Source organism: Hakea prostrata, chromosome 8 (assembly GCF_041222555.1).
Source record: "Hakea prostrata isolate BN-2017 chromosome 8, UWA_Hpros_2, whole genome shotgun sequence".
Classification (NCBI taxonomy): domain Eukaryota; kingdom Viridiplantae; phylum Streptophyta; class Magnoliopsida; order Proteales; family Proteaceae; genus Hakea; species Hakea prostrata.
In genome coordinates, this window is record NC_142607.1 from 13568091 (window position 1) to 13586649 (window position 18559).

The 18559-nt window shown below is 37.5% G+C and overlaps 2 protein-coding genes across 3 annotated transcripts; both read left to right on the top strand.

The window, feature by feature from the left end:
* The first annotated feature begins 2514 nt into the window (after positions 1-2514).
* On the top strand, positions 2515-8388 carry LOC149007061 (uncharacterized). Its single transcript, XM_089166660.1, has 6 exons — positions 2515-2781; positions 2998-3111; positions 5781-5861; positions 7159-7331; positions 7475-7571; positions 7869-8388. Exons 1-6 carry the CDS (start codon positions 2557-2559, stop codon positions 7977-7979), a joined length of 801 nt encoding a protein of 266 aa, XP_089022786.1. The 5' UTR covers positions 2515-2556; the 3' UTR covers positions 7980-8388.
* A 2878-nt stretch (positions 8389-11266) lies between these two features.
* Positions 11267-16680, top strand: LOC149007062 (uncharacterized). 2 transcript variants are annotated; one of them, XM_089166961.1, is made up of 9 exons: positions 11267-12271; positions 12540-13049; positions 13903-13936; positions 14075-14251; positions 14757-14846; positions 15362-15427; positions 15514-15605; positions 15688-15735; positions 16035-16680. In XM_089166961.1, exons 2-9 carry the CDS (start codon positions 12682-12684, stop codon positions 16150-16152), a joined length of 993 nt encoding a protein of 330 aa, XP_089023087.1. In that variant the 5' UTR covers positions 11267-12271; positions 12540-12681; the 3' UTR covers positions 16153-16680. The 2 variants fall into 2 exon arrangements, with proteins under 2 accessions (XP_089023087.1, XP_089023088.1); XM_089166962.1 differs by having other exon boundaries at positions 11267-11601.
* The last annotated feature ends 1879 nt before the right edge of the window (positions 16681-18559 follow it).

The following is an 18559-nucleotide window of genomic DNA, read 5'->3' on the forward strand; positions in this document are numbered from 1 at the left end:
GTAAGATAAAAAGAAGAAACACAAAAGGATTTTTGACTCTTCTGATAATGGAAATAAGTTTGGTCTTTTTATATGGTTTATAAGACATTAGTTAGGTATGATTATCATCTTTGATGTGTTTTAGGTATGATTATCATCCTTGATGTGTTTTTGACTGCTAACTAGTTGAAAGTCACTGATGATCGCCAAAGAACAAGTATTGAATGAAGGAGTTCAGAAGGTTTTACAGTTCATAGCCAAATTACCATAACCACCATGCTTGCTGAAATTTTGAGGTTGCTTCTCTTGCTGATACTTCACTGCAAGGATTAGTAGTAAAATCACAAGAATTAGTCACAAGTTCTGGGGCTATTTCAATTATTTCATGTCAATAATTTATGTTCTCTCCTCAGTAAGGTGTAACTTTCCTATGGAAGCCAGTATATGTTCACAAAAAACAGATTTTTAGAACTTAGATTCTAGTGGGGAGCCTTCATCTGTCAAAGGTTGCAGAGATGCAGAAACTGATGTTGTTTCATTTATGTGCACCTTCTTTTCCTTTCACATCTGGATTTTTGCTCTATCCATTTCCTAGAGAAGATAGTGAAGAACTGCTTCAATATTGTTCTGGGTTTTCCTTTTTCTTACTCTCTCCAGTTGGAAAATGTAAATGAAAATGAAGGAGCAGTAAGTTTCCATATTTGAGTGAAGTGGAAGTTTCTAGAAGAGCATTAAAGAAGGAAAGAACAGGCATTTTATTAGTTTTGTCTTTCCTGAAAGGGAGAATTAAATTGACCATAACACCTCTCCCCCACTTTTTGTGCAAACTCTTTTGTGTTTGCATTTACATTCTTAATGCCAAACAGCTACTCCCTCACCAGATTTCATATCCCTCACTGTTGCACCATTCAATAATAACCCATGTGAATGCATGTGGGAATGCATCTTCTTCCCCTTTTCATATTTCCCAAATAGTGATTTCCACATTGTCTGAGAAAATCTTTTAACTGCATTTAATAGAATGAAGTCACTTGCAGGTATGAAAGCCCAACTGGGTACAGTGCAATTACCAAATATAAGAACTATAGGTGGTTCTATCCTTGGTGAATTCCTAACATTTGAGGCATGGCCCGTGTGGGACCAAAAGGAATTCCTTCCTCTAGTGTGTTACATCCAAAGGATAACGAAAGTGACCCAATGACTCAAAGCTCATTTTGATAGAGTCAAATAGGTTGACCAGATTTGGATCCTTTACCTTTGTGTTTCCTTTATACTCTTTCACCACATATTTAGAAAAGGAACCACTTCTGAGCATTGCCAAGATAGACCAAAAGTGGGCCCAGTACTAAATATATGGTTTAAAAGTGTGTGAGGAGCAAAATCTTCTACTCTCACAAGTAAAAGATCCGAACTTGTTTTAGTTTGGCTGGAGAATGAGCTTTCACGAAGTTAAGAACTAAAACCCTTCATCAAAGCCTAACGTAGATACATGTAGCATTCAAATAAGTTGATTCAAGCTCAAATGACTAGATTGTGGATGTACTTCTCGCTCAATAGTGAAATAGTAAGACAAGGAGGTCTCATTTTTAAGCTTTCATCCTTTTGTGTTCTCTCTCTGACATCTGCATAGATCCACTATCTGTTGAGGGAGAGGTTTGTGCTTTTTTCACATTTCTCCACTACATATTACGGGGGATGGCCTACGTGTGATCTACTGAGATCCCTTCTCTAATTCATTCTGTCTGCATTCAGAGGTGGACCCCACTTATATTATGTAATGAAAAGGTATAAAAAGAGTATACATCCCTCTAGATGGCCGCGCTCCTTTCACGGCCGCAGATGATTGAAACCCTGGGAGTGGGAGACTGGGAGCTTAGAGCCTTGGATCCGACATGGACCTCACATGGGTTGCGACACGAGTCCGAGTCTGCCCATTACATGTGAAAAGAGTTCAGACACCAGCAACGCCACGTGGAAGAACTGACGGCTCTTAGCATTGAACAGACAAAAACAGCAGGGATTCCTCGCGTGGCAAAGAAAATCTATTCCAATGGCTCCCAGTGGAGACACGTGTCAGATTCTTCTCCAGATATCGGAGAGCCGCAAGTCTGCTTTTTGTCGTTTGGTTGGCTCCTCTATGAAACCGGAATAATCTACGAACAAACCTCTTATCCGTTTACCCGAAATATCCGTCTTGTTAGATATAATTACGTTTATAGGTTTGGATTTCTGGACCATCGAATCACCGGTTCGATGAGGTTTTATAAAATCGGAATCCCAGATTGAGTCGGTCCATTCCACTAAATTCGATGTGCTACTCTCCCCGTGGTTCCTTCCTTATCGGGCGGATTTTCTGGCAGGACCCTATTAAGGAGGTTTAGCCGTTTAGGTCAGCTTGAACCGGTTGGACCCGGTTGATAGGTTAGGTGAAATGATAGGGCTAATTAAGTAAATTGAAATATTTACAACAGAGAACGGCGCGCTGCGACTGAGGTTGTGTAGCGAGCGGCGTAGATAAAGGTATAAAAGTCGCAGGATTTTTCGAAGCTCTGGAATGTAGAGATTTTGGAAGCAGAAATGCAATCCTTAAGCCTAAAGGTCTGCACGGAGCTGAAGACGACAACAAGGTCCTTTCCCCTTCAACGAGTAAGCGTTACGAGAGGGAATACCTTTAAGATTGTTGGTTGCAATTCGGACAAAAATGGAGCTGCAAAAGAGAATCAAAACTCTGCCTCATCGATATCTCGCAAACAGACTTATGCTCTTTTGAAACAGAAGTTGGAAGTTGCGGCCAAATCTGAGGTGAGTAGGAATTCCTTTGATGTTTCCTTTATCAATGGTGCTGGGTTTTGATGGGTTTCGCTGGTGATTTCCTTTCTCTGGTGTTCTAAAGGTGCTTCGGACTTAATTGCAGTTTTTTGTTAAAAATATGAATACATTTCCTCATCACTTAGAATACCGACATTTTGAAGGGGGAAATCGATAATTTAAAAGTTTTTAAGTTTGTAAACTTTGCAGAATTACAGGGAAGCTGCCAGACTTCGGGATTCATTGAAGTTATTCGAGGAAGAAGAGCCTATTTTGCGCCTTCGAAGATTGATGAAAGACGCAATCGCTGATGAGAGGTTTGAGGTACGCGATTTTGATTCCCAGCAGTAATTCCATATCTTTCTCCTGTTCAGTTTCTCCTTTTGACTCGATAATGGGTTTTCTTGGAAGGTCGAGTTTGAGTCTTGTTTGCAAGAAAGTTAGAATTTGTTTGAGAGAGAGAAATCTAGACTACCACACCGTATCAAACCAGGGGTTTGTATGTTTATTGTTGATGGTTACAACAGCATTTCAAAATTCAAGAGAATCCAACAAATATGAGATACATGAGATTGTAGAGTTTAGGTTACACACAACCGTTAATGTCGGCTGAGTAACCGCTTCCTATTCTTTCGAGCTGCTCGTTATCTTATCCTCTATAGCTGAGAAACCACTTCCTAGCATTTCGGAAGTATGGTTGAGCAATTCGAAATCGTAATCTTATCCTCTACACAGAATATAGATGAAACTAGTCAGACTAAATCAACGGGACTAGAAAATGGGAAGACCACATTCTCTTGCAAAGTCAGGGTTCAACAACAGCTTTATGCACTCAGAATTTGTACACGCGAATGATTGGAGTATGGTGTGAACCACAGAAACTTGCGCAGTCCTGGATTGCAAGGAAAGAGAAAATTAAGTAATGAAAGTGTTAAGTGCATGGGGAAGTTTATGTGGTTAGCTTAGGAGTAATTGTAGGAGTGGAAGTAATTACTTATGAATTATTATTAATGGATCAAGCGCTTATTAGTAGCATAATTTGAAAACTCTTCTTGACTTGGGTGGACTGAGATGTCAGTAAGTTTGTGCGTTTGCTTTTTATGTTCTGGTACAATGTTTCAGTCGACATATGATCCCTTTGGCTTCAAATCTTTAAGGGAAGCTTGTCTTATACTTAGTAAACATACTTAAATCGTCAAGTTGTTATATAAAAAAATTAAAATATACTCGATTTGCAGTTTGGATTCTTACTCTTGGTTGGCTGTAGATTTGACCATTAAGGCAATATTGCTTAATCTGCACATTTTTTGAGTGGTGTAAGACATAATTGGCAAGTAAATCAAGTAGAATATGCAATGGTGGATGAACAAATATAATCTTAAGTGTCCATAAATCCTTAGACCTAAATTTCTACTACAAAGTACAAGGAAGAGCGGACAATGGATATTACATTGGCAGCCAAAGCAAGCACAGTGAACAATAAATAAGTCATAGACACCCTACTAACCTAGTCTTCCACATCTCAACTCCCAACAGCACAATACTATGAGTATGTTAGTGCCGATTGATATGAACTATGATGTCCTGGATCAAATCCACTCAATTGATCTCCTCATAATTATCTGACAATCCCTAGTAGAATTTTCCAGCAGTATTAAACACTTATGTGTCAAAAAAAGATGGAACCAAGGTTTTCCACCCTTGTCAGTCAATTTACTCAAAATTTCAAAATTCAGATTGAGGCTTACTTTTTGCAATGTGTTTCGTAAAATTTTGGTGTGTCAGTACAAAAGCGCCAAAATTCCAGTTGAGTTTTTCAAGCTAATGACAGTTTGAGATATCAGAAAAATTTAGAACTATGATTAATAGGAGTTGTGTCCAGTTTGAAGATGGGTACTAGAAGTGGTAACTTATATAAAGTGAAGGTGTGCATTTGACCTTGACACCCAAGCCCAGTAGGAGCCCGAACAGGTCCTGTGTTGAGATATCTTGGCCCTGAGGGCTGTTGTCCATGAACCAACAAGTTACTAACACTTCAAGTTAATTCTAGGTTGGTGCAAACTTTCTGCAAGAACCCAGTCGGAACGATGCCCAGATATTTTATGGTCTCCGAGTGGCCCAAACAGATTCCTAGTTGGAGATTCTGACAATTTCGAGTACAGGATGTGGACTTGGTTCTTGTGGTGGATAAATGGGGTTAGTGTCATGGCTATAAATTCAATCCTACCTCTTTTATTCAACGATGAGATGACAATGATCAAGTTACGCAATCCTAGGCCTTTATACTGCTTTGGTAGGGTTCCAGATCACTACAAGAATGGCCATGGTGGTCAACATGTTGGCTTTCAGTCCATTTTTCTCCCGATTTCCCATTCTTTTGTTGAAGAAGTTCATTGGCAGTGTATTCCATGGAAATTCTTTGTCTCAATCCATTCAACTTCCAACAAGCGGTCCAGGGGACAACGCTGGATTTTAGGAAGATGGAATTTGTCATATGCATCAGTGCATGAGGTGGAGTTAGTGCCAGAATCATAACTTATATAGTTAGCTTAGGAGTTATTGTAGGAGTGGAAGTAGTTGTGTTAGGAGTTATTATTAGTGGTTAACATCCTACCTAATTAAGCCTGAAACCAATAAGAAACTCACTGGCTAGGATAGTAATAAATAAGATGTAACTGAATAAGCAAACCATGATAAGGGGACTCCCCCTACCATGTTATATACATAATATCTTATATCTCTAACACAAATATTGCACTATATGTAAAAATGGGTCTTACAAGAGATTTATTTTCCTTTCTGGGTGGTTTTAGATGTCTCTGCCATTTTTATCAGGGACAGAACTAATATTCTCCATCACTTTTAGCCTCTGGCTTTGATTCCTTGAACTGTTTTGTTCTGAATTCTGACTGGTTATTCTCTGAAATATAATCAAAAGCTGTCATGCATGCTTACTTCTCTACTTTTCTGTTTCCTTGGGTATTATCTTCTAGGATGCTGCTAAATACCGCGATGAAATAAAGTCAGTCTCTCCTCATTCACTCCTTAAATGTTCAAGTGATGCAACCACCATGGTAAGATAACCATCTGGTTCTTACAGTGAATTTTTCATTGGGACATGTAAGCTTGATTTCCAGCAGTCTAAGTTTTGATTATATGAAAAAACAACTGTCACAGCTATGTGTTTTGCAATCCAATCTACTCAAGTCTATAAATTACAATAAATGATTTCCATTTGGTCCTATGCAATGTATCGAATTCCCTAATAAGTCAAAAGGAAATACGTGTACTTTAGGCAGTTGATAGCTATTTGTAATTGACCGTTATTCGTTCTTGAACACCAAAGTACATTTTATTGCAGAAAATTGTATAGGCTTTAGCAAAAACTTTAATGTGGCCACTATCAATATTCAGGGCTTTGAACTGGAATGCGCTGCAAAAGCCCTTTCAGAATTTTATATATTTTTGGCTATAGTTAAAACCTTCTCATATAGGTATATGTATAAATACACACATACACACATGTTTGGATTGATGAAGCAGGATTTTTATTTGGCATCTCTATTAGTAGAGTTATAGTTGGATAATAACATGAACTCAAGGATTTTCATTCGAAGTTTCAAAAATTATTTCTTGCAATTCCTGAATATAACATGTCCATTGGATACACTGAATTTGCTTTATTTTCCATACATTTTGAATTTTAAAAGTAAAAATGTTGGTGAACTGCTAATTGAGGCACCCAGTTTACATCTAAAAGTCCACAGATTGAGGTTACTAGCAGTTAATTCTCATTACTCTCAACTTTAGAAGGTTTTGAGTGGTCTATTACCAAAATCATTGGTTTTTGCAAAAGTAGTAATGTGTTTGTTCATCCACCCCATGAAAACAAATAAGCTGTTTCTACATAGAACTGGGATTTACTAAATAGATGTTGTGCAGGCAGGATAGCCTCACAGTGATTACATGATATAAAGTTATATGTATATATTTATACAGCATTTTCCTTATAATTTTGCTGTTTTCCATGCGACACCTCTAAAAGACGTAAGTGATTTCTGTATATTGCATAAATTATTTGCAGAGATGAGTTAGACATCAAAAGGTGATTTGTTGCTTATGTTTCACCTATATTTGGAGTACTGGTCCAAAACTATCAAGTCTTATCTCCTCTGCAAATGGAGTTCTCACAGATGATGGCAAACCCCCAACCTAAAAGTTTGTAGGCGTGGATGGCAGTATTTATTCATCAAGTAGGAACATGGATCATTATTTGCATCCTTAGTAACATGACTTAGTTGTCTACTGCCTATGCTTTTCTACGACTAGTGATTTAATTGCCTCAACATTTTTCCTTTATTGGTGTTTCAGGGGATCAGGGTCCAGGTCAGAAGTGTCTATATTGAGGGACGGAGCCAACCTGCCAAAGGGCAGTTCTTCTTTGCATATAGGATAAGAATCACTAATAATTCAGATCGCCCTGTTCAGCTTCTTAGGAGGCATTGGATCATCACAGATGACCATGAGAAAGTTGAGCATGTCTGGTTGGTTCCATCATCATTCCTATAATTATATTGACAAATATCATACCTGATCCTCTTTATAGAACATCATCCTTTTATTTCATCATTTTCTTTTAATGGCAGGTAACACGAAATGTTTTTGCTTCGAAATTTCTTTTTGGCAGGGGACTTGGAGTCATAGGAGAACAACCAGTTATTCTTCCTCAGACTGGATTTGAGTACTCCTCTGCATGCCCATTAAGCACTCCTAATGGAAGAATGGTAAGATGAGAATTCTTTCATGTTTCAGTGAAACATTAAGTATCAAGTAGCTTGTTTCTTAACACCTCCACAGCGAACAAGAATGAACAGTTGTTTTTAATGGTTTTGAAGTCTCTAAGATCAAGATACTTAAAAACTATTCTTGAATCGACAAGTCCTCTAATTAAATTTCCAGTTTATCTTGGTGCAGAATTTTGTTAAAATTACCATGCTTCACTCCTCTCTTTGAAAACTTGTGCTATAGATTAGCAGCTAAATGCAAATTGTAGTAATTTGTATAGTTTTATTATAATACAGGAAGGAGATTTTGAGATGAAGTACGTGGACAAGATGGGCTCTTCAGCTTTCAATGTAGCTATTGCTCCATTTTCTCTCTCTATGATTGGAGATGACACTGATATGATTTGAATCTATACTGTAAAGCGCACTAGGATTTTAGTGAAAGGCACCCCTTAACATGCATTGGTTATTTCCTATAGAGTGGTGGAAAACCCAATTGTAATACAACCATAGGATAAATTTTGTTTAGCTTCCTGGCATTCTGAATCAGACTTGGGGGTATTGATATTTCTCCCGTTTGATTTTGTATGAATTCTGCAATTGTGTATCAATCTTTTGTAAAATTAAAACTCAATCCAGGAGCCTGGTTGAATGTTGTCTCTTTGGCAAGAGTTTTTGATGTTGTAAGGTGGTAGACCTGCTCCAACCTTTTGAGAAGAAAGAATACAGCCTGCCATGCTAAAGGGCCTTGTTAACTTCATGGCATCCGTTAATGCAAGTTGCTCACTGCTTTGTGCACTTGGGATCTTTTGGCATTTGGAACCTCTTAATTATATATTTTTGTTCTTTTTCTTCTTAGATCATGAAGTTTTAACCTTTTGTTTTCTCTTCTTTAGCTTTGGATCTCTATGGTGCGATGGTAACTTAGCTCCATGTAGTTTCAAGTTTTAAACTGAAAAGGAAAGCGAATCTTCATCTGAATACCTTCTATTGAGCAACTCTATCGAGTCTATACATCCTTCCCATCTTCTTGCATACATCGGGCCAACCATAGTGGTAGATATTGAGAAGTCCGGATCTGGTTTGTGCTCTCTTTACACCCTTCTACCATTCATGTAAGAGGAAGTCTACTTACGAGCTTTGACAAGGCAAACCAGAAGTGAATCATCTTCCTAAATATCATGTGGCACCTTGGATAGGACCTAAGTCTTAGTCATGTATCAAGTTTCAGGCCTATTGAAGTTTGAGGTGTGATAATTAAAGAGTTGTGAAAATGGTAGGTCTTGGAGTCCTAAGTGGGGTGGGTTATAATCAAAGAGTTGTGAAAATGGTAGGTCTTGGAGTCCTAAGTGGGGTGGGTGATAATCAAAGAGTTGTGAGAATGGTAGGTCTTGGAGTACTAAGTGGGTGGGGTGGATAATTAAAGAGTTGTGAAAATAGTAAGCCTCAGAGTACAAGTGGGGTGCATGCTAATATGCTGATGGATATTTGCTCAATTTAAGACCATGAATTTGACATGTGACTAGTTCTGATCGTCTCTATTAGTCAATTGGTCCTTACAATAAGAAAAGTGTAATAAATTTGGACAAAGCACTAAAGCTTCGAACAAAGAGGAAGGTTTCCCTGGAGAACACTTGCTACTCTGTAGGTTGCAGAAATATGTTTATGCTACCTTCGCTGACAGCCAAAGAAATGAAATAATTCCATAACTCCTTTGGCATAATAAAATCCTTCTTGGGTTTTTGTATTTAAAAAAAAGGAAAGAAAAAAAAAAAAACAAAAGACAAATATTTTGGGTTTTGATTGTCACGCTTCAAAAGACAAATAGTAGGTCCTTCATGTGAGTGTGGGAGTATGAGGGCATGGGCAGGTTGGAGGTAGAGGATCTAGACTCGCTGATGGACCCTATCCTTGAAAATATATCTTCTGCCTCCAACTTACCTCTGTGCCCTCATGCTTCCACACTCACAGGAGTGTGGGTCCCCCATTATTCTTTCTAACACGGGTAGACCCTGTGTCTGGTCTCATACCTCATGTGAATGTGAGAGATGGAAGCATGGGTAGGTTGGGGGTAGAGTATCAGGGCTCTCAATCCTTAAGCTTCATAATTCAGGGGCTGATGTGTGGAGTAGACAACAGAGGTGGTTTTGGCTTGCCTTTAAGTGTGAGCTCCCTAGCATAAAGTCACCTAATAATGTGCCCATCATGAAAAGATGGATGTAGATTAGCCTTGAATCACTGCAAAAAACCAGGAAACCTCAACCCACCCTTCTTGGCCGTAATTTTTTTTCCTTTCCCTTCCTTGTTGATTTCCTCCTCCCTACTGATGTGCCACCTCGCTTGCTCCTCAGCTGCATCTGGTGTATCTTCACCAACTCTCCAATCAACAATGACAGGTTCTCTCTCACTTTCTCTCTTTTTCTAAGTCTTTTGTAAACAATGTTTAAAGTCTTCAAGTTATGCATTCAAACCATACTTTCTTCTCAAACTGGACTTTTAATTAATCTGTCTCAGGAGAATTTAGTTAGGAAACCCAGTTTCATTTTTCCAGAAATGTGTCTGATTTTGGAAGATGATGTCCTCAGACTCTCAGAGTTGTGGCTCAGTGTTGGGTCCATTATGTCTTTTAGATGTTCCCTACTGTCCTAAAAATAGGATGGCCTAGATTTTTTTTCCCAATCTTGATTCTAATTAGGACCCACATTTTCTCCCCTACTGTTTTTCTTTTTGACCAAAAGTAATTTTCTTCATCTATTTACCCAAAAGACAAAAAATAGATCCTTCATCTCCTCTTTATTGCTGGTATTAGGAGTTGGAATCGGCATCTGAATCGGTTGGGATGGGTTGGAACCATCCAATGACCATGACAGAATGGACACCCAAGTTTAATGCTTTAAGACAAAGTTAGTAGTCCGATAGACGCAATTTCAGGGGATATATATCTCAATGACCATGACTAGCTAACTAACTACTACACTAGACAGTCAAGAAAAGATTCTGTTCTTTCTTCTAAGCAATTCAGTTTTGCTTTTATCTTTTTGTGATATGATTGTTACCAATCATGTCACACCTCAACATACACCATCTGGGTTTCTTTGGTGTTGGATCTACATGTCCACAGCTCACAACTGCTTCGACATTAACGCTACTGGTTGTTAGTTCATGGTTGTTGCATGTCATCACTCATGGATGCAAGGCCTGTTAGTAATAACTAATAAGTTTCAAGTTCGAACCTCCCTTTTGAGACTGATGAGGGTTTTTAAATCTATCCAACAAAAATCAACCTGTCTGGATTTTGGGGGTTCGAAGAACAGTTAGCAGCAGGTGATGATGGTTCATATGATAATGGAATTATTTCTTTAAGATCAGAAAGAGAATGGGTAGATATTGACCCTTAATCCCATGTTTGATTACTTAAAAAGGGCAATTAATTTAATAGTATTAGCAAAGATTGTGTCGGAGGTCTTTGTTCCAAATTTCCAATCACCAATGGGGCCAGAGATGGGCCATGCCTATGCCTCGCTCCTGCTAGAGAGAGAAAGACAGCTTAAATGCATTTCCAAATTCCCATTTTCGAGTTCCAAAACAAGCCAAGCAAAGCATAAACCATAAATCTGAGTAAAGTAATCATTTCTCTCTCTGTTTGTCTCTTTCTCTCTCTCTTTCCTTTTACTCTGGGAGTTTTAGGAGCTTGGGGACCAAGAAAGACCATAACTGTAAAGACATTGCATTGAAAAGGTGGCCATACGCCATGTATTTCATTTGTTTATCTGCAATGGAGATCTGGGCTTTTTATGTTTGTGATATGGGAATATAGATTGTTTTCTCTTGAGTTGAATAGGAAATAAAGAAAGAGAGAACCTTACGATCAATGGATCAAAGCATATTACCCTTTTAGCTTCTCCTCTGCTTCACTTTCCCTTTTTTAAATTTTGATTAGTCTAGTTTTTAGTTTTGCTTTTGCCTCCAAAGTGAAGAAGCAAAGCATCTCGTTTGCCATACCATACCCGTCTTCTACTTTCTTTCCCTTGTGAGTATCTAACTTTCCTTTCCTTAGAATTTAGCTTCTTCTTCTTCTTCTTCTTCTCCTGCTTCTTCTTCTTGTTCTTCTTCTTCTTTGTATCGCTTCGTTTAATATTGCATTTGTCTTTCTGTTCCACACCCACCTAAAGTTAAGAATCTCTCTCTGCTTAACTTTCATCCATTAATTGTGCCAACGCCTTTGTCCGGCTTGTCCTAATGATTACTAATGTGGCCAACTCCCAACCGGTTCTTGTTTACTGATTACCCTCTTCACAGAACTTAACTCGCATGGTTGCATCATAAATGAAAATCCACTTTTAGTCATAGAGTCCTTTCTTCTTTTTGTTTTCCCTTGATTTTGTTGCAGCACAATTGGATTGCAAGTTCACCCTGGTTGATATCGATTCAAACCCTGTTTTCGTTCTTCATTCTTTTATGTTTATTGATGACTTGTGGAGTTTCTGAAATGTTCCGTTGTTGGTCCTTCATTAACCTTCTCGTTAATGGGTTTTTGAAAGATTTCATTGTTGGTTCGAGCTTCTGGTGTTCTGTTTTCTCTACTCATTTGGTCCATTATTCTGAATGATCAGTTTTAGAGCTTTGATCCCTCTCAAGTGCTCTGCATTTTGGACAGATCGTTTTGTGATTGCTCCGGTTTCTCCCGTTAGATGATGATGGTTGGTTTTTCCCACTAAGAGTTCTACCATTTTTTTTTTCTAAGACTTTTTCATTCAGATTACCTCAAGTCAGAAAGGATTTTCTCTTCATCAACACATTATGCATTATTGAGGAGCTGATGATGACTTCATCATAAATATTCTACAATATTTCAAATGTCTTAATATTTGATGTTTTTTTCTTTGTAGAGCGTAAGTTCATTATTACCCAGAAAAAACGAGTGGCTCATTCCTAACTTTTTTTTCCCCCTCCTCCGACTTCAAGCAGCCTTTCTGTTGGACTTGGTTAATCCAAATTGCTGTTCAACTATTTATCCTTCTGAGGATTGGTTATAAAAACAAACGAGAAGCATACTCTGGACCTCTGGATTGGTAACGTGAATATACAGAATTAAAAGTGAAGTAACTCAATGGATTCGTTCACAGGATCACCAAAACATTCCTGGCAGCCAGTCGAGACTGCTGATACAACCAACCCAACTTATTGGTTGAACTGGAGATTTTTTGTGTCTGCAACTTTGGTCTTGACCCCCATGGTGCTAGCGTTGGTACTGATATGGAAATATGAAGGCTCCAACACTTCAAAATCTCACGGAGGACAAACCCAGAAAGAATCAGTAGGGATGTTATATGAGGATGAAGCCTGGAGGACATGTCTGAAAGATATCCATCCTGCTTGGCTATTGTCTTTCCGAATAGTTGCACTCTCTGTGCTTTTGGCATTGCTTGTTCTCAATGTCATTGTTGATGGAGCTGGCATACTTTTTTTCTATACTCAGTAAGTCAACTCTTTCCATCAGTTCAGATTGTAATTAACTTACATCTCCTACATGTTCAATGCACAATTCAGAATTTTCCTATGGTCTTTTCCTTTTAGTTTATGTATGTAAAGTGTTTGTCCAACACAGTAGCATCGATAATGCATTCCTACTGTTGCCTTACATGGCTTCTTTGTTTCTTTCAGTTTGAAGAAAATGCATTTGGTTTTCATTGGAATGTTGAAATTTGGGCTGATTAATAAACATGACAGCTTATTGTAAGGAAGTGATTTAGGGCGTTGGGCAGTGCCATAGACTCCCACCACTGTGTCTGGGGAGGGTCACAGTGTCTGCAGTCTTACCCCGACTTTCCAGGGAGGTTGTTTCCCAACTTGAACCCACAAAAACTAGGGTCAGAATGGAGTTACATTGTGCCAAGATCCACCCTTGAATGCACCCTTTTTTTTTCTTTCTTTTTTTTTTTTTGGGTGGGGGGGGGGGGGGGGGGTTCATATTGGAAGGAAGTGATTTATGGGCTCTTATGTGTGAGCATGCTTCAAATGGTATCCTTTTTTCAACAGAAATCTTGTATACAAGACATTTTGCTGAATGGCACCTCTTGAGGGTTTCTTCAATACCATACATGAACCACAAGGGATTGGATTTATTGTCTGAATTGGAGATACTGTTATTTCGAAGTTGGAATTGCCCATGGTTTTCTTTCAATTTTTTTTGTCTTACCTGAAGATAAGCAAGTATCAATTAATATATCTCTATAACACAAACTTAATATACTCCAGCTTTATAGTTAACCATGAATACAAATTTCTTATCGTCTTTGCTTATATATATACTTTTTTTTTGGGTGAACAGATGGACTTTTATGCTGGTTACCATTTATTTTGGGGTATGAACTCTGTCCTTGCATGCTTATTTCACTACATGATCCATCTCCATTAAATGTTTCATTTGTATCATGAAATAGTTGATGACATTTTCATCTACTTAATCATATATTGCTTCTGGTTTCATCTTTCATTTCTAGCTTGGTTCGTTGCTTTCCATATATGGATGTTTCCAATATCGTAATAAAGTTGGTGGTGACAATACTCATCATTTGGGCTCAGACACAGAAAGAGGAAAGAGCTCGGATCCCCCAGAAGGAAATCATATTCACCAAACTGCTGGCATTTTGTGTTACACCTTCCAAATTATTTTTCAGGTATTTCTCATTTTTCAGCAAATTTATTCCCATTATCAATCACAAGATTGTGCTGAATGTATTTTGATTGCTTTAGTAAAAAGGCATGTTGTTTTCTGTTTCTCTTTTCTCCTCTTAATTCACGCACTGTTTGTTTCCCTCTGTTTCCATGCTCTCTTTTTTTCATCCTTTTCTCACCTTTGTAACAATCTCACTTACAGGTGAGAACCTACAGAGTTTTTTGTTTTTCGTAATTTAACTGTATACTTGCCATTTGATGGTTCTCAATCTCATCTCAGTTTCTCCTTGACACTTTCTATGTTGTATAGTATTTACTTAAGAATGACTTGACTCTTCCAAATTCAATTTTTTTAATTGGATAAAATTGGCAAAAATCCTAACATTTCTGATTAAACTCCCACTTCCACACTTGAAAAATCATATGTATTAAGGGTTATGTTATCTTTCTACATAGTTTAATTCAACATTGTACTTACCAAGTTGGTGACTATTTTTTTGTGAACAGATAACTGCTGGTGCTGTACTGCTCACTGATTGTGTTTTTTGGCTAATCCTTTTTCCATTTCTTACCATGAAAGACTACAATCTGAATTTCGTAAGTATCAAATACTGCAGAATGGCGATTAAGTTCCTGGACTTATTTATTGTGGTGGGCATGTAGTTATATCTTAACATCTATTTTCTTTTATAAATGTATAAAGCTTGGTGTAGAGGCAGATTAAAATATAGAAACATGTATGGATTGACTTGTGATTTCCCCTTAAGGAGTAAGCTATCATCTTTTGTCTCTAGCTGATGCCAATCTATGCATCTACTTCTACCAAGTTGAACCACCCTCAGTTTATTTTACGTAATTTGATATAGGAAAAAGTAAATCAGTTTAAGAAAAAAGGGGGTCAGGGTGGGGGTGGGGAGTAGCCAGAGCAACTAGCTTGCAAGCTACCAAATGAAGTTGGTTAGTTTACCACCAGTTTGACCAGATGATAAATATTTCATTCCTACTAGCTTTACCTTTTAATATTTTCACACTATTAAGGAACTGTTTTGCTTTCCTCTGTAAGACCTCAATACCTTTCATTTGATTGATTCTTTTCCTTCTATCTGTAACAGTTGCTGGTTGGTATGCATTCAGTGAATGCTATTTTCCTCCTTGGGGATACAGCTTTGAATTGCTTAGTAAGTGGAAGCTATATTTACTGGTTCAGTTACTAGTGACTCTCAAGTTTCTTCGTGATCATTTTTGTATTTATTCCCCATTTCAGAGATTTCCTTGGTTTAGGATCGCGTACTTCATGTTGTGGACGGGTATATTTGTGATCTTCCAGTGGATCATTCATGCAAGTGAATTTATTTGGTACACTGTTCACCCTTTTTCATCTTTATCCATTTGTGGACTTTAGGTTGTATTGTTCCCTGATGAAAATTTGTCATTGTAGGTGGCCATACCCATTTCTTGACTTGTCTTCACCATATGCACCAGTGTGGTTAGTTACTTAAGACCTTCACTTCTGTTTAAATACAAATAAGATGGATCTTCTGCCTGCTGAAAATTTGTACTGAACCATCTACCCACAATTCATGTGTATGTTGATCATTTATTCATGTGTGCCCATATGAAATGCTTTTTGAAAATCAATCGGGTGTTTCTTTGAAGGTTGTGGTTGGGGATTATCAGCATTATACAAGATTGTGACTGATTAACTGCTCAAAACTTAAATAATTATGTTTCATGATATGTGCAAGGACTTGACAATGTTCAGTGTTTGTTGTTCTGGATTTGCAGGTACTTTCTGGTGGGCTTGATGCATCTTCCTTGCTACACCATTTTTGCTTTCATGGTGAAGATGAAAAACTTCCTTCTGTTCAAATGGTACCCTGATTCTTGTCAATGTAGGAAGTGAACTAGCATAAAAATTGGCAGTGCCTAGCATTTCCTGTCCATACAGAATTGTGAACTGGGTTTTATCCTGTCACAAGTGGGTAGCTGAACAAGGTCACTACTCCATAGAAGAAACAGCTTTAGAACAACAGAGGATGTACAAAGATAAAAGAAGTTACTTTCAAGGCTCAATATCTTACAGAATTTGAAAATTTGTTTCTGATTGTTCTGATAGCTTTCAAATGTAAGTTTTCGGAAATATATAGTCTGATACTGTAAAGAAAGCATGATATTATTCATTTTTTCAATTAAACTTTTCATAAACCAAATCTTATTACACTTCAAAAGTATCTGAGGCATCAATCAGATTCATATTATAAGAATTCCAATTGGTTTAATCTTTCATTCAAACTATTTTGTATGAAGAACAAAGCTTGTAATGGCCTGCTCTAGGGGGAAGTTTTTGGTATTGCTAGGTAGAATCTGCAAGAAGGAAGCAAAATCAGAAGATGCTATGTGATCTATAAATGGAACCCCATCTGGTGATCCTTGGGCCTACAGCATAGAACCTAAGATGACAAAATGCAAACCTGACTTTTCAAGGGGTGATAGACGGTGCGGTTCGGTTCGGTTTGCTTGGGTCGGTTTTCAAATGGCAAATCAAACCAAAGCTGAACCTTTTTAGAGATTTAGTTTAGTCTTGGTTTCTCATTTCTTTCAAGCTTGCTTAACAAGGTCTTACTAGTTCCTGTAAAGTGGAAAAGCATCTGATTGGGCTTGGTACTACCATATATTCTAAAGGTGAAATTTCAAAAGAGTTTGGAACGTCGGTGTGTCTTGGTATAGCTAATATTATCTACTCCCAAAGTGAAGAATATTTCACCTTTAAAATGGAATATGTTGCTTTTAAGGCTTTCTGACCATTAACCTGGTTATTCCAACTGTAAGGATTCTTTTTTCCTTTTTAACACCTGAAGAAAAACTACTGTGATGGACCCGAGGCTGACTCAAGTTCTACTACCAGAATGGCCTCTTTTTGTGCTTCAATGAATATAATTCCTTAAAATGAAAATAAAGTAAATAGAATAAAACCTAAAAAAGTTACCCTATAAGGTGTGCAGGATGTTAAAAACTTTTGCACAAGCAGAGTTCGAAGGCAATTATCCTTCCAGCACCCATGGATGTTGAAGTATCTAAATGACTAAAGATGATGCAGACAAGAAGGGGGGAAAGAACCTAGGCAACCCCAAGAAGTTATCTTGGTGGTTACTCAAAAAAAGAAAAGAAAAAAAAGAGTTGTCTTGGCTGGACTAGCCTCTTAATATACTTGTAAATGGATCGGATACACCAGTATCTGAATCCGAATCCAAATCTAATTAGCAAAATTGCTATCTAAATCCGGTAGCAAGTTAGAGCAGGCATCTGAATTCATATCCGATAATAATTTGATCCGATCAACTATTCGATTATTGATTGGTGATTGTCATTTTTTTTTACTTCTGACTTCCCATTTCTGAATACCGCTTTTCAAATCCGATTATTAGCCCCTTTTTTAGAGAAAAGTATTTAATACTTTACTTTCACAAGATGATTTTCGATTTTCAATTATCCGGTTACCGATATCCGATTATCATCCATTTTCAAAGAATTTTTTTTTGAATACTTTACTTTATTTGGATATTATCCAATCCGATAAGTGTTGAATACTTTACTCTATTTGGATATTATCCGATCCTATAAGTAATTATCCGAATACGAATACCCATAAACGAATACGAATACGAATTCAAAGACGAATTTTGACTATCCATTTATAGGTATGTCATAAGGAATGTTTCAACTATGATTGAAGATGATGGCCCTTCATTTCAAATTGAAAGTTTTTTTTTGGGTCGAATCCCATCTTCATGGGGTGACAGGTACATGTGATTGATTGAATGGATAAAATTAGAATTATTGAATGGCAACTATTGGAAAACATCGTTTTTCAACCTAATGACAAGGATGATTTTTACGGCCAAGCACCCATAACAATCCAACCCATGGTTTGTCACAATTACACCATTGGAGGTGTCACTTAAGGCTACGTTTGTTTGCTGGAATAAATGTGGCGTGAAAAAAAAAAGGGTGAAAAAATTCTTGAAAAAAATATAAATTTTTTATTTTTCCCTCAAATCTCAAAATGGTAAATTGTTTGGTTGCTTGAGGTGGAAAAGTGAAACAAATTTTCTTAAATCAAAGAAACTTATCTGGTAATGTGGAAGTCCCACTTTCCCACCCCAAGTCATTTTAAAACCCCACATATTTGGTGGGACTTTATGGAAAAGTTGGGAAAGTAAAATGGGACCCACTACTATCACTTTTCCACAAAACTGTTTCCTTTCCTTTCCTTTCCTTTCCCTCACCCCACTACACATAGGACCCACATA

Excerpts from the sequence above, each read along its gene's own strand:
- LOC149007061 (XM_089166660.1), top strand. The coding sequence starts at position 2,557 with ATGCAATCCTTAAGCCTAAAGGTCTGCACGGAGCTGAAGACGACAACA. Across the intron at positions 7,332-7,474 it reads GAGAAAGTTGAGCATGTCTG|GGGACTTGGAGTCATAGGAG; the intron begins GTTGGTTCCATC and ends TCTTTTTGGCAG. Across the intron at positions 7,572-7,868 it reads GCACTCCTAATGGAAGAATG|GAAGGAGATTTTGAGATGAA; the intron begins GTAAGATGAGAA and ends ATTATAATACAG.
- LOC149007062 (XM_089166961.1), top strand. The coding sequence starts at position 12,682 with ATGGATTCGTTCACAGGATCACCAAAACATTCCTGGCAGCCAGTCGAG. Across the intron at positions 13,937-14,074 it reads TGGTTACCATTTATTTTGGG|CTTGGTTCGTTGCTTTCCAT; the intron begins GTATGAACTCTG and ends TTTCATTTCTAG. Across the intron at positions 15,428-15,513 it reads ATACAGCTTTGAATTGCTTA|AGATTTCCTTGGTTTAGGAT; the intron begins GTAAGTGGAAGC and ends TCCCCATTTCAG.